General features: G+C 40.7%; 1 protein-coding gene across 2 annotated transcripts in view; it reads right to left on the reverse strand.

Moving 5' to 3' along the window:
- Positions 1-9,235, reverse strand: part of CA8 (carbonic anhydrase 8) — a 48,486-nt gene extending 39,251 nt beyond the window's left edge. Inside the window, exons 1-3 of one of the 2 annotated variants that reach the window (XM_042022588.1) lie at positions 9,055-9,235; positions 8,569-8,760; positions 4,756-4,880 (exon numbers count right to left, since the gene is read on the reverse strand). In XM_042022588.1, coding sequence (XP_041878522.1) covers positions 4,756-4,880; positions 8,569-8,760; positions 9,055-9,133 — 396 coding nt within the window. In that variant the 5' untranslated portion in view covers positions 9,134-9,235. The remainder of the gene's footprint in view (positions 1-4,755; positions 4,881-8,568; positions 8,761-9,054) is intronic. The other variant, XM_042022587.1, reaches the window with a different exon arrangement.
- Between the last annotated feature and the right edge of the window lie 6,804 nt (positions 9,236-16,039).

Below are 16,039 nucleotides of genomic sequence, written 5' to 3' on the forward strand. Positions count from 1 at the left end.
GCTTTTATTCCTGTCCAGAACTGATTCTGGTCCTTCCAGCAACTAGATTTTCTTCTGTTCTACTCAAAAAATGTAGGACGGACAATAATAGTTTTTAATCTTCCTGGACATCTTGGAAACATTTTTTAAATTATTTTCTGCCAGCCCACTTCTACTGAGAGCTTTCACATGGTTCACAGCTAATGTAATCCTACATTTTAAAGAGGATGGATTACAGAGAATTATCCTCCTTGTTATATTGCAAGTGGTGAAAGGAACCTTTTTATTTTCCCTGATACAGTTTTATTTCAGAGCAGCGGCCTGGAAAAACATGTGCCATTGTCAGTTTGTGCCTTTGGTCACATGACCACTTGAGTAACTACGAGGAAGAGGCAACTTTAAGGCATATTTCTCCCTGTTTCCCTTCATTTCAGAAGTAGTGAAAACATTTTTTTTTCCATAAACCAGTATTGATGTTATCATGTGTTTTACTTTCTCCTGCTGGCTTTCATTTCTTTTTTGACTTTTCATTCAGCCCAGCACTATAATATGCTGTGTTTATACAGAGATCAGATACAATGGGAACTCATTTTTGCTCCCATTTCAGTTTGTCAACAATAGAAATAAATAGCAGAAATTTGCAATTCCTGCCCCTCTCTATCTCCCTGTTATATAAGGGAAAGAGGTAAGGGAAAGAGTCAGTTTCATTACTTCTTCATTTGCTTTTCCTTCTTCTCCAATCCATACCCTTGGCATCAAGGAGAAGAATAAAGATGCCAAATGGTTTCCTCTCTATCCTACACCTAAATCAGCTTCAGGTAAGTCACATGTGCAAATGTGGATGTCACTGCTCTGTGGAAATTTGTACTGTAAAGCAGAGATATTTGGTACCCTGTTCCATTTGCTGGCAAGAAACAGTCTCTCAATGTTAAGACCATTACTAAACATTTAGCATATGTCGTGGTCAACGTTACTTTGGCCAAAAGGCAAAGTAGCACTGCTTTACATGCAGTAGAAGTACTTGGTGAGAAGGATTTCTGGAGAAAGTCACACAAATGTTTCCTTCCAATTTCTGGCCAAAGGGCAAGAACAGCCTTCATGCTCTTGTTTCCATGGGAAAGAGAGACGAGTATCGGTACATACAGCACTCTGCTTTTCCTTGGTTTAAAAACAGGTGTTGCAGTACTTACTTTTGACAACTATTTATTGTTTTGTCCTGCTTTCCAGACTTACTGCAAACACAGAATTTTCAGTGAAAATGAAAACACTGGCATATCACTGTCTACATTCTGGTGTCTTCAGTCAAGGAAGGTGGAAAGCACATCTTTGCTGAACCTCATATAAAAATTAAAAAACAACTCATCCTCCAAGCCACATGAACAACATTTTTCAACAATATGTATTAGTTCAAGAAGCTATTCCGGAGGTTACACAAGCTTTGTAGTCTAACCAAATTCCCCATCAACCTATATATCCTAACTACATGCAAAGGCCCCAGCTGTGTAGTAAGAAGTAATGGATTTTTGCACTTAGAAACATGGGATTTCTATCCCAACCCAACTAATACAGGATATTACCTAACGTCTATAAAAGAAGCTATGGTCCCAAAGATGAAGAGAGTAAGGAAGTAATTGAAGATTGGTCTTCCAAACTTTGAAAAATTACACTCTTTTTCAAAGTCATCTTTTACAAAGGTCATTACACTGATAATCTGAAGCTGTTACACAGCTATTTTGTCCAGTGTAATAAAATAAAGCTGTAGGGTCCTCAGCCCTAAAAAAACCAGACTGCTGCTCCAGTCAATAATTAGTCTTAGATAGTCATCTCAGATCTCTTCAAACTAAAAGCTGATTTCTGTAGGACTGCTCAGGTTTTGCATAGCAGAGTGTATAATCTAGGCCAAGCTGTTGTGTTGTTAATGTACCTACTTAAACCGAGCACTTCCATTTTCATATAACTGCTTATTCCCTTGTTTTCCTCTCACAAAGAGAGGAGAACCCTTATCATTTGCCATGGAAATAATTTCTAGTTCCTTAGGAAAATGTCCTACTAGATTTGTTACACTTGAAAAAGACCCAGACATATGCACTTGGTGCTCAACATATTTCTAGGCATGCACTGATTCACAAACAAATGCCAGTTTATTTTGTACAAAAGCCTAAAGTACACCAGATTGCTTGGATGTAGCCAAAATAGGCATCAATTGCTGTTTGGGTTCAGTAACCAACAAACTTAGTTCAGCTGATTAGAGCATGGTACTTATAACACCAAGATTGTGGGATCAATCCTCATATGGGTCATTTATTTAAGAGCTGGACTTGATAATCCCTTCATTGAGTGATGTGCGTCCCTTCCAAATGAGGATATTCTGTGAATCTGTGAAACCCAGTGAAAATCAAGGCAAATATACACTCAGAATATTTCCAACAAATGCCAATGTCAAAAGCTAAGAGAATAAGATTTCCTGGTCCATTGATCAAAGCCATTGTACAAAAAAAAAAAAAAAGACTATGCCTGGAATGGAAACAGTAAAGTTTCCATTCTGGAGTCTCAGGTGTACTACATAAACATTCACAGTGGCCACAAGCACCCATTTTATTATTGCTCAAGTATAATATTTGATCTGGACAATTTGAGAAGGAATTAATATAACAGCTCTTTGTGCATGCAGCAGAAGGAAATGCAGTTTATCTGTCAAACAAAGTGCTCTCCACTTTCTTGCAGCTTGGGGAAAAAGGTGATGAACTGGCCATTTTCTACCATAAGAATTTTTCTGTTTACAAAATGAAACATTCACACTGTACTTAAAGTGCATTATGAATCAGGTTTTTTCTGCTAGAGAATTTTTGCATCAGTAATTATTTCTTGGAAATTAGAGTTTAGTTGAAAGCTGCTTAGATGCAGGAAACAGAAAAACACTGGCTTGCTCACCTCCAGGTGATGTTCTTCAACTGTGCCAGACTTCTGTTTGTGCAGCTGTTGTACTGCTTTTAAAGTAGGTGAAGGATGAAATCCCTTCATGACTTATTAAGTTTGTTGTTTTCTATCTCTGGGTCAAGCATATTTTTCTCTGGACTGATCTGGAGTAGATAATTCTAGGTTTTCTGCAGATTATCAATAGACTGTTCCCAAATAGCACCAAGACTGTTTCAAGTGACCCTTAATAAACAAAGAGACAGGAAACCCTGATAGACTCCCAAGTACAGTGCTCAGCATAGTTCATCTCAATATTTCCCAACCACCACATGCTGGATCAGCCTCAAAGAAAAGCACTAAGCAGAGCTGTTTCATAATGAACTGGCTACTTCCAGCCTCAGGGGAACACTGCTGTATCCTGAAGGTCTTACTGCCCATATAAATCATAATGTATATATTATGCCAGGTAACCAGGATGCAGAAGTCATTCCCTTGTCTTCCCTTCGGTTGATGAGTCTTACCCATTCAAGCAATTCTGCATTTCGAGGACCTGCCTAGAATCAACATGCAGAGGGGATCTACACATAGATGTGGCACTTAGGGAGATGGTTTAGGGGAGGACTGTGGCAGTATTAGGTTTCCGGTTGGACTTTTTGACCTTAAAAGTCTTTTCCAATCTAAATGATTCCATGATCTGACTCAATTCAACCTGAAAAGCCCCTATGAGTAAATATATGGGGAGTTGTGATGGACCAGCACAAAACAGCGAATAACAGAGACCAGAATTTGACCCATAACTCTGAAAGAAACTATTTGAACATCCCTAAGAATTAGATTGATGATGTAAGGCCACAAGATTTTTACACTTAGTTCTGCAGTAGTTGCTTTAATGTTCTTTAATACCTTTATATTCTTTTCCATAAGACAGTTGTATTCCAGTAGTCAGGCACTCATGAACACTACAATAATAAATTTCCTAGCACTGAGCACAGTGAAAAAAAGAAACAGTTTCAGATTCATGAGGGATTATGATAGATAAATAAGGCAAAAATAACTTAAAGAACTCTGAAAAATCTTGACTTTCTTTAAAACAAATAGTGCACAACAAATGAAATAAAAGATGCAAAGCTGAAATCATCAAACATCAGGGTTGGTATCTGCTAAAACTAGTCTTACAGCCCAGGATCTAAGGGATAGTCCAAGCCATTCCTTGACAGGTGTAAGCAATGGGACAGTGGGAAGTGAAGTAATATGACAAACCACTGCTGGAGGGCAGGAGAAATAGGACCAAGCATACTGTGTCGCCTATAACACGAACCCCATGAGCAGCTGAAATTTTTAAGACTCTGTTATCACTTTGCTTTTATTTCAAAATCTCGTGCTTCTTCGAGATCTTGCAGAACATACACAGGACTATCACATAATCTTCAATTTTCAAGTGTGTAAAGCTGTTTCATGAACAAATTGCTCTACACTTACTCCAAATTGACCTAAATTGTTATTACTCACCTTGGAAATATTTCCAGTGGCTAGTTCTCCCCATCTACAGCTATTAGTCAAGGTGACATAGGAAGTGTTGAAATGGCAGATCTTGTTAGAACACTAATAAGAAGTTAATAATTCTGCAAGTTAACTTTACGACCAATTAATCATACAATGCGATGAGTGCTGGAGGCATTCTATTCCAGATGCATATCCTAATTTACCTGCATTAAAGCACACCTCAGGAAGATAGCTTTGCAGTTGAAACAGAAAGCATGCTGAGATAAAAGGAAATTGCTTTGGGGTTACCAAGAATTCAGGCTATGAAGTAAAATCTTTTGCATTTCATGGGTGTTATACAGTGCAGTGCACTCTTACCTCCATGGGAAAGGCCTTAAAATTAACCGTGTGTTCAGAACCACGCTGGTTTTCTCTCCCCCAATGAAATCGAACATCATGTAGTTCAAACTCATGTCCCCGAGGTAATGGCCCCCCTATTAACACTGGGAAAGAAGATAAGTGGTAAAGAACTTGTCTTTCAAAGCAGACAAGCCACTGAATATATTCTCCAAATACAACAAAGAGATTGTGGCAGTCTTCTACATTATTAGTGGTACCAGAGAGGAGAAGAGTTAAGTTGACAGACTTGTCATCACTACTTCTGAAGAACCTTGCAGGTACAGAACATGAACTGAGGCAGTTATGAAAAACAGTAAAACTGCTGTCATACTGAACTCTTTGTTTTATGAGGCAGAACACCAAATAAAAAAATTATGCCTTTACCAGTCAGAAGAGGGAATGTTTATTGGTCTTATCAAGACATTAACCGTGTACTCTAAACAGATGGCAGGGGTTCTGAATTGAACTGGGAAGTTACCTCCAGGCTGTCCAAATGCTTACTCTCCATCACCTATATTTACTATGGGTCACAGAAATAGATAGAAAACTTTTGATTGCAAATATTTTGCTAGGTAAAGGTGTTCAGTCATATACCACCTGTCAGGCGTCTGAGATACAGAATTCCTCCATACCGAAATATAATCAAACCTATTCACTGGAGCAAAAAAACATGCCTCATTTACTTAAAAACAGCTTCTAGGCAGCCAAGGCCTTTCCTTACTCCAGTTTTTTAAACATCTGGAATTTCTTAAAAGCATCTGTCCACAATCGCAACACATGCACAAAAAATTTTATATAGCAGCTCAGTACTTTTGCATTAATAAAGGCTTCCACCATAAGTAGTAAAAGCAAGCAGTTGTGAGGCCCAATCTGCTATGGAATTAATCAACGGGAACATTTTGCCCAGGGATTTCTGAATCTGCTTTAGATCAAATATTACACCACAAGCTGGAGGTAACTTCCCACTAAAATCATTGAATACGGGCTTCTAGGCAGGGCTGAGTTTTATTTAAGGGCATTCACAGTCTTCCCCAGAATCCATTAAATTCCACTTACATTTCATAGACTTGGAATTAATCTTTTACAATCTCTGATAATTGATAAGGATTATTTAACTGCATGAAATAGAGCCTTAGGGATTTGGTTCCATAATATATAGCTATTTTGACACACAAACTATACAGCCTGAGTTTGGAGCACAAGACGTAGTGTAATACTAAAACATAAGTTAGCAATTGAACCATATTACAACTGTACAAACATAAAACCAAAGGTGTGGAAATATAAAAAAACTGAAAGAAAACAGATCAATTATGGTTTTCATAAACAATTATGTTGGAGGGAATAAAAAGTCAAATATTCCAATTAATCCTTTTAATAATTCTTCATAACTAATCTAACAGCCATTAGAGTTTCTAAAATGAAATGTTCTAAATGTAGTTATAGATTCAGATTTGCATCTTAACCTTATCTGTATTCTATCTATACTTATATCTCCTAGAGGGGAAATCTACAAATCTGGTGAACACTCAGGGAAACAACCCATTGAAGTATTTAAGAAATCTGGACACATGAAAAGAATCGTGGTACTCAGTTAGGGCTCAATTAGGATAATATAAATCATCATCATCATCATCTCAATTAGGAAAATTGAGCATTTTCTCTGTTTTAAAATATTGCTCTGAGAAAAACTGTAACGAAAACAAATGTTCTCTATATGATGTAGTTCTGGATCTCCAAGAACTTCAAAGAGTTTATTTCCAAGGCTTCAGTCAGGATACTTGATCCCATGATAAAACTATTTCATAGCTGGTCATGGTTCTTCCACCTAATACACAACACATATTCCATCATCAAAATGAAAGCAGCTGTGAAAATGTTTGCAATTAAATAGTGAGAAGGATTTGGGAATTCCATATGGACTGTGTGTCTCAAATTAAAGGATAAAATCAATCACAGTAATGACAAATTTATTTTTAATGTGTATTTTAATCAGTTTACTTTTTTCCATAAAGAACTTTTTCTTTGACTGTTAAAATTACAGTAGATGAGGATCTCTTGTACATTAATTGGACAGAGTTTCAAAAGCATTCAGTGCTCAATAGTTCCCATCAAAATAATGTGGCTAAATGGATTTGTCATCAGAGATCCCCTGTGAGGAAAAGAAACTGCAGGAGTTTCTGCAATACATGAAAAATGGCCAGAATACTAGGCCAGGTTCAAACACAGCTTATTAACTCTTTTCTCCTCTTGGTAGGTTTAAGAAATGTTGTCTTTTCCCTCTCAAATTATTCCCAGTTTACAAATAGAGAATGGGAAATTACATAACATGAAATCTAAGGAAAAGGTGAAACTAAACCAAGATTTCCTAAATCATCATTCCATACTTCAGTCATAAACTTTCTCTATTTCACATTTTCTTATCATTTAAGACTCATCTGTCTGGCATCACACTGCATTCAAGTATAAAAAGAAGTCTTTCATTTTTTCTAATTCTCTTAATGGTTTTGCAAAGGCATTTAGGTGCGTTGGTCCCATCTCATTAATTATCGCTACTAAGTTTCAAACTGCCCTTGGGAAAGGTAGGATGGAAGGAGTTGCATTTTGGCATGCAAGTGATGAGGTCATTTGTGGTCACTCTCACTTCCTCCACAGGAGAATTCAAGAATTTCTGATCCTGCAGGGAGAACCTTATCCCTTGGGAAAGAGCTCTGATTCTGAAGAAGGCAGTAAAACTGACTGGAAGTACAACATCTTGCTTTTATTGCAAATCTGCAAAATTACGTGGAAATAAATGTTCTGTGTTGAAAAAAACAGGGAAATTATCATCAAAAGGAAATTATAAAGGAAAGCATCATTATTAAAATAACAAACCCTTCCTTTCTAAAAAACTGTGTAAAACTGAACTGACTCCCTCACTTAGCACAGCTGTAGTTCCCAGTATTACTGAGTTCTCAGAAGGAAACAAAAGTTGGAATGTCTCATGGTTTGACAATGTTCAGCTGCTTAAATGCCCCCAAAGGGCTGTTACTAGCTAAGACTGGTTGAAATAACATGGAGGTTCTTCCAAACACATGGTAAGAACTACTGCAGTGCTGGAAAGCAAAATGGACTTTTTTCTCCCTACTTTCTTGTCTCCTTTATATAGGATATTTTACCCAGATGAAAGGTCTGAGTAAGATATTGCAATTTCACTTATGTTGGAATTGTTTATTATTTGCTTCTAAATCATATTTGATGAGGGACACCAAAAATGTCATTGTTTAAGAAATGAGGACTGCCTTCTACTTGGTCCTCATCAATATTGTGAGCATGTTTAACTGGTGTATTTATCTTAAGCTGTCCAATTCCATACTTAGTATTCAGAACCCACTCAAATTAATAGGAAAAAGCACTTTTAACTTACATGGTCTTTGAACCATGAACAAATCTTGTCAGCTGTACAGAACAGTTTGACACTCCACTGTCTTAGCAATAGTCTGTACTGCTTCTGAATGCAGACAGCTGCTAATGCCAGTGAATTGGATACCACCATCACAAGAGGACATGCTTCAAAGCAATCTGACTGACCATCCAGTCTGGCATCAAAATCTGCAACTCCCATTGCAACACTTGCTCCTCTTCCTACCAAAGTCAACAGCAACACTCTCACCGGGCATAGTCCATGCTGAATGGGCACAACTGCTCACTGCTGGGAAAAGCTGCTTTTCCTACACTCCAGGACATAAGTACAGTGAGTCTTCAGGCAACACAAGCTTTAGCCGGGAAAACCAAGGCCATGTTTCGGCATACCTGATTTTGACTTCAGGGCAATCTGAATCGAATGCCCGTCGTTGATCACTTCACAGTCACGACACACCACGTAGTTCGGTGACAAACGCACTTCCAGGAGCGAGGGGTCATATTTAGCTTCTCTCGAGTTCAAGTTAATGGGCGACTGGTACTCCCCGTTAGCATCGGGGAAAATCAGCCCCCACTCCACTCCTGAAGCACAAGGGAAAAGTGGTTACGGAGGCACCCGGCAGCACGCGCTGCGGGTCAGACAGACCCCGTCCGGCCGCTGCCCCCGGGAGGGAAGGGGCTGCCCCGCCGGACCCGGCGGCTCCGCGGCCGCCGCCCCGCGCTGCCCTCCCGCCGGCGGGGACGGACCTGCGCCCGCTGCGGGACGGCCGGGGAGCGAACCCCGCTGCGCTCCGCCGCTGAAATCCCCGCACCGCCTCCCCCTCCCCGGGCCGCGGACAAAGTTTCTCCCCGGCGGAGACGCCGCCCGCTCCTCACCTTCCTCGTAGCCCCACTCCGGAGCCTCCTCCCGGCGCGGCAGGGGCTCGGCGCCCTCGATCAGGCTCCTGTCAGCCATGGGCGGGCGCCCCGGGAGCGGCCGGGCGGGGTGTGCGGTGTGCGAGCGTGTGCGGGGCGAGCCGGGCTGGCGGCGCTCGGCTCCGCGCCTGGACCTCCCCCCGCCCTCCGCCCCCGCCCGCGGGTGTCGGCGAGCGCGGGGCAGGGGCAGGGCCGGGGGCGGCCGCCGGGTGACACCGGGAGCCCGTCGCTGTCCCAGCGGCGCGGCGCGATGCGGCGCGGCGAGCGAGAGGTGAGGTGGCAGCGGGCGTTCCCGGCGGGACGCTGCTCCCTGATCCTCCCTGCGGCTTCCTCGGCGTCCTCCGCAGGCTGCTTCCCTAGCCCCGGTGGGTGTGTGTCTCCACAGCTCCTGCTGCCCCTCCAGCTGGGCACAGGCGCTCTGTGCACCCGGGGACACCCAGGGAGAGCAACTTCAACAAGGGGAAGGGCAGAGCCCGGCCACTGGGGAGGAACAACCCAGGCGCCGGGACAGGAGGGGGACTACCTGTCTGGAAATGCATTTGGGCATTGGGTGGGTGGCACCCATTGTGGGTCGTGGTGGGGCATCAGGTCAGACGTGAGCCAGCAGTGTGCCCTTGCCGCAAAGAAGGTGAACGATACCTTGGGCTGCATTAGGCAAAGCAATGCCAACAAGTCGAGGGACGTGATCGTGCCCTTCTGCTCAGCTCTGGTGTGGGCACACCTGGGGTGCTGGGTTCAGATCTGGGTTCCTTCAGTACAAGAGAGACATGGACGTACTGGAGAGAGTCCAACAAATGGTCACGACCATGGTTAAGGTGCTGGACCATCTCTCCTATGAGGAAAGGCTGAGAGAGCTGGGACTGTTCAGCTTAGAGAAGAGCAGGCTCAATGGGATCTCACAGATGTGTACAAATACCCGAAGGGAAGATGCAAAGAGGGTGGAGCCAGGCTCTTTTCAGTGGGGCCCAGTAACAAGACCAGTGGTGAGGGGCAGAAATTGAAACATGGGAGGTTCCTTTTGAACATCAGGAAACATGTTTCACTGTGAGAACGACTAAGCCCTGCACAGGTTGCCCCAGGAGGCTGTGGAGTCTCCATCCATGAGGGTATTCATCTGAATGGTCCTTGTTCTGGGCAGCCCTGCTTGAGCAGATGATTTGGACAAGAGGATCTCCAGAAGTCCCTTCCATCATCAGACATTCTGTGAATCTGTTTACTCCTCACCACAGAGCACTGTGCCCCTTCTATAGAGGAACGGAGACCCTCAGTGAGGGTAAGGAAGCCACTGAATAAGGAAGGGAGCCCAGTTCTGTCCCTTCTGTCCTAAAGGAAGAAGTGTGGCATCAATTCCTACTGCTAATTATACAAAATGGAGGGTTTGAGGAAATTCTCTCCCTAACATGAAGATGCCTCAGTGCAAGGTTATGAAAGGACTCTTCATTCTCCTTTGAAAACAGCCGTGTATGGAACTAGAGAATATTCATTCTGTCAAGGGAAAAAAGGACAGAAGGGACCTCTGTTACAGAGATCTCTTCTAGACAATGGCCCAAAAACTTGCATCAGTGACAGGAAGGGAAATGGGAATGTAGTACTGACAGTCTGCAATCCCTGACAGCAGTCAGAAAAGGTAACAGAAGCAGTCAAATAGCATTGCTATAATGGTAAGAAGTGCCCTTTGCTTACCATCCTAGTCCACTTTAAGACAGTGACCAGACCTCCCTGAATTCTGGCATCCCAAGAGGATGACATCTTGATCCTGTGCTGTTGATCCACAAGGTTTGATCTAGGTGTGGAGCTCATTGTGCTTCAGTGATCCCCAGCTCAGTAGCAGTACCTGTGTTTCCTGTGCAGCACTGGCAGGGGAGCAGAAGTTATCATCAGTGTGAATGTGAGATGAAAAAAGAAGGACTGAGATGAAACTTCATTAATGAAGCAAGAGAGTATTGGTTCATGAGCTGCATGCAAGGTGAAAAGAAAATAGGGCAAAAGAAGTAAGGCTTTACTGGGTTGGGTTTTTTCAAGAGCAGAGAAGAAACACAGGTTTCCTTCTGCAGTATCATACTACCCAAATTAAAACATGGTGCAGTTTATTGAAGAAAAAAATCTCTAACAGACATTTTTCATATATTGAGCACCTGACATTAGTACAAACAGAAAACTCAGATATTTTTAATGGGCATTTTAGTCACATGAGGTATCTTGTTGTATATGCACACCCATCTCCCATAGCCAACTGGCTTTATTAAGTTGCTATGTTTTATCATCTACTCACTTCTAAAAGACACACCTGCTGCTTCTATTAATGTAGATTCATTTGAATCATTGTTCAACCACATGGGGGAAAAACCATACATTATGCTAAATCATCACCAATTCTGGTCCATCTGACTGGAAATTAATTTTCTTCTTCAAAAGGAGTCTTATATTTTGGAAACAAACCAAGCAGCCCTAGGAGGCTGGGTTCATTCCCTCAGTTCTTGAAATACAGTATTTCATTCATTCATGCTCTCTATTAAGTCCTTTCCTGCAGTAACCTTCCTGTGGGATGTCTGTTCTAGAATTTCACGCTTATGAGGGGCAACTTTATCAGACCTGTGAGTTCTTGTCTTGCAATTAATACTTCTCATGGCTTTGCCATATATTTGTTGCCCTTCCTTTTAACCTTTTGATTCTTTCCATATCCATCAGGAAAATTAGGCATAGCAGGTAAAGCATTACTGAATAGCTGACATTTCTTTATTCCCATATGTCTGCTGAGTAGTTTTTGTGCAAATATCCTGTTTCTTCCTTAGCATCTGTCAGGCATTGCATGATCTAATCAACAGATTACATTCCACTGAAGATTCCGGGGACTTCTTTGATGGTGAAGTGTGTAAGTAACGTAGGAGTTTGCTTCTCCACCAGGAAATGGAGCATGGGACTGAGCCCTCACATTAAATTCCAATCACAAATGCAGATATTGACCTTACCAATCTCTGCACAAGCCAACTCACTCATTTATGGACTCAGCTTCAAGTAAAAGGGTTGAAACAATCACATGGAGATAGTAGTATGATCTAAGATTTGTTCAAGATCAGTGGGATTTGATCTCCTTTAATGATGTAGGCAAATGTAAAATTATGTAAGTTTGTGTAGAAGCTCCCAATAGTTGAATTTACTATGAAAAGGTGTTAAATGTATAACTATAATACATATAAGTGCTCTATTCTGTAAAAATGTATTGCTCATGATGTTTGCTACATTGGCTCAACACACTGAAAAAGCTATAGATAGATATAGTTATGGCCCCCAAGCTAATATCAAATTGTTGGGCTAAAAGTAGGAGAAGCTCAGCCAGCATGACCTTCATAAGTGATATAGCACCTCATCAACAGAAGCAGGAGAAGGACACCTCTCTCCTGAATCCCAGTTCAGCCTTTGATTCTGTGGAACATGCTGACTTCTTGTTTAACTGGGATTAATGATCACACCCTTTGATAGTACCAGGAATAAAAAGCTCAGGCACAGATCTGGGGCTTAACAGTTCCTCTTTGAACTCACACAACAGTAGTTCAGAAGCAGTGTAGTCTCTGACATTCCTTTTGTCAAACGAGAAATGGCATTTTGAAACATGGTTAGTAAAATACTTAATCCTGATGAGATTCCAAGCAACTATTCTTCTGTTTTCTATATCTAGATAGACTTATTTGTTCTTCATGATTTTTTTTTTTTCAGAAGATAATATATCTTCCCCAAACACCTTAAAAAGTGTATACTGGGAAAACTGGGCCTGAACCAAAATTCTCCATCCAAACACTGTAAAATTTGTATGTGTAAATTGTTATTAATGACTAGCAATATTTTTTTAAGAGGTTACATGTCCACAACTTTACTTACTGCTTTCACCACTCTGAAGAGAGTCCAATGCAGACAACTGTACAGGCTACTGAGAAATCTATAGGGGAAAAAAAGGCAGAATTACATATTAATTATTTTAGACTATACATTCCCACCTGCATGATTCTTTGCAGACACAGAACTGATAGTTATTTCCTCTGTGTGAGGGGTGAGAAATTCAGACTCTGAGAGGATCATATTTCCTTATTATCCACATTTTTCTTTATTACACTGCTGCCAGCCTAGAGTAGTTGAGGGCATGCAGGATTTCATATTTTGATAGGGAGGGAATTGTTCAATGGAATATTAGAGCATTCCATTTGGGGTAATTTAGAGTCTATTTATGCTTCTGCAAGCCAGATCTCAGTTCTTGCCAAGGTGTCCTGAAAGAAAAGGCAATGTCTGTACAGCACGACAGGCAGCTGAAGGGACCCGGAGCATCTAGTTTTTCCACTGAATAGGGCTTCCTATTTTGCTTCCTGTGTTGACTATGAGGTTGACCAGCAAACATCTCCCACGTGGTCTTGTTTCTATCTTTATTTCTTGCCAGGTTACGCTCTCAAATAAGTTTGATTCTTTTCCAAGTTTAGAAGTGTGAGCACAGAGTTTCTGCATTTGAACATTAAAGCACAAGCTTATTTGTAATATTGAAAACATCTCTGCACATTTTAAAAGGAACTGGTTCATCAAAAGGAGCAATATTCCAGTATTCTTGGAATAATAATAATATTTGCCTATTTTTATTTTCTTCATCTGTAGTAATGTGTTACAAAAAGGAAAAGTTTGTTTGGGTAGTTCAAACAGTCCAAGATGAAAAGGTAAAGGGAGATCGTTTCCAGAAAGGGGGCATTCATAGCAAAAAGAAACTATTCACAGTGAAGGCCACTGTATGTTTGCAAGTCAGATTGACATTGGCAAATGATATACTGCAAATACTCCAAAAATATGTCAGCTGAATCCCAATTTCCCCTTACATCTACACCAAAGGGTGGTTTCCATGGCCTTGTGTGTTTTTATGGTCTGTAAGAGTAAATTTGTGCTTCCTGGTTTTGCCAGGTAATAGGATAGACGATTGGCCCTGCACACACTTCACATGTTTCACTTTACAATATGCATGGTTTGGGTGGGGAATTTAAGGATCAACATATTGATCTGCAAGTGTGTACAGAAGTTCTTCTACAGTATAGTTATAAACCTCTTACATGCACAAGAGATCAGGGGAAAATGGGAACAAGCTACAAACCTATGGGCATAATTGTTGTGTAGTCCCCCTGTGTTCAAATGGGTAAAACAGGACTATTATGGCTGCCCATGAGAATTTAGACATACAGCTAGAGGACACTAAAACTACAGCAGGATAGTTTCAAGTTCTTTAAAGAAAACATAAGGAATAGGAAGTCATTTTTGAGAACTGAAAATACTACCATCAAAAGGGAACTGAAGAAATTATAAAGTACAACGTATTTAAGGGCACACTAAAAAATTTAGAGAGTAATCTATGTAGTCTCCTGAAGCTTTTCCTTCCCCTAAAAGGATCTAGCCCTGGCAAAAAAAAATGTGTAAAAATTACAAAAAGTGGTGGACACAGCAGGAATTGCTGATGAAGTAAAGTAAGCACAAAAGTAAAGTGAATTCCTGAAGACAATAGAAGACTAGAAGGGAAGTGAGATTTTTTTTCTGTTACCAGGCCAAAAGGAAAAGAGTGTTAAAGGATGAAATAGGATGTCTCTGAAACACAGAATGCAAATGATTATCAAGGGCCCTGACATGGAAAAACTCCTATGTAAATAGTTCTTTATTCCTTTAGGAAGGAAGCAAAACTAAAGATACACCCAGATGCAAATTAAAGGAAGAAGATGGGAAGCTGAGGGTGAAAATCTGCAATAAGGAGATGATAAATATGTATTTACCTAGCTGTAATCATTTCAGATCTTTAACATTAGATGAGAGTCTTGAAGGATTATGAATTTCATATAATGGCTATCGAAAAGGAGTGGCTCTTTGTCAGTGGAACTGAAAGACGTTAAATCCACCACTTGCAAATTAAATGTTTCAAAGGGAAGTACTGAATCAGGGAAAGATATAATACCTTCTAGAGTTTAAATAAAAGGAGAGAATGAGTTAAATAATGAGCCTGATCATTTTTTCACTAGAAGAGCACAAGCAGGTGTTGGCTTACAGGGGTTGACTTTTCATCTGGGAAGCTTGTGAGAAAGAGGAAGCACTGATCAGCATGAAGTGGCAAGGGGATAACAACATATTTGAGCCTGTAAAATGATGGTGAAAGGAGTGTCAGTTCATCATTCATTCTACTAAGTTTCACTTATCAATGTGCCAACATCCATAGCTGGCAAAGTGCTCATGTGCCCTGTTCTGGAAAAGCTATGAAATCGTACATTCAGAGTGCAATCTGGCTTCCTATATCACAAGCTATTACGTTTCATGCAATTGCTCATGTATTAAGTTAATTATTTGGCTATCAATAAATAATAACTTGTGTTTAGCCACAGCACATTTTTCAGAAATGCCTGACTTGAAGACGTCAAGACATGAAGAATTCATTATTTTGAGAGCTCGTTCCAGTAGTTAATCTCTTTCAGTGTTAACTAATGGGTATTCAATTCTAATTTGAATTTTTCTGGCTTTAACTTTCAGCCTCTAGCTCATGTTATGCTTGTTTGCCTTGACAGGAGAACCTTTATTGCTTTGTGTTTTCTCTCTAATGTGCTCACCTGTGGTCTAATGTGGTCACCTCCGTGAGGCCTAAACAAAAGGAGCTCATTAACACTTACTAGAGGGTTAAGATCAGGATACCTTGGGTTTAGCTTTTTTCTGCACATTTTCCCATTTTCCACATTAAAAATATGGACACTCTGTAGCTTGTTTCACCTCTATGTACTCATTTATTTCTTTTTTTATCTGCACATTTAGGATTCACATTAGTCTTTTTTTGCTGTTGAATCAAATATTGGATGTCTTGTTTGCTGCAATTTAGTATAAATAGTAAATCCACTTTCTGAGTCAGGGTATCCAGGAGCCAGTCTACAGGATGTGGACACAGACTGCATTA

The sequence above is a fragment of the Corvus kubaryi genome, unplaced genomic scaffold (assembly GCF_017639235.1).
Source record: "Corvus kubaryi isolate FWS band 111438036 unplaced genomic scaffold, C.kubaryi_AGA036_p1.0 37216, whole genome shotgun sequence".
NCBI classification, from domain to species: domain Eukaryota; kingdom Metazoa; phylum Chordata; class Aves; order Passeriformes; family Corvidae; genus Corvus; species Corvus kubaryi.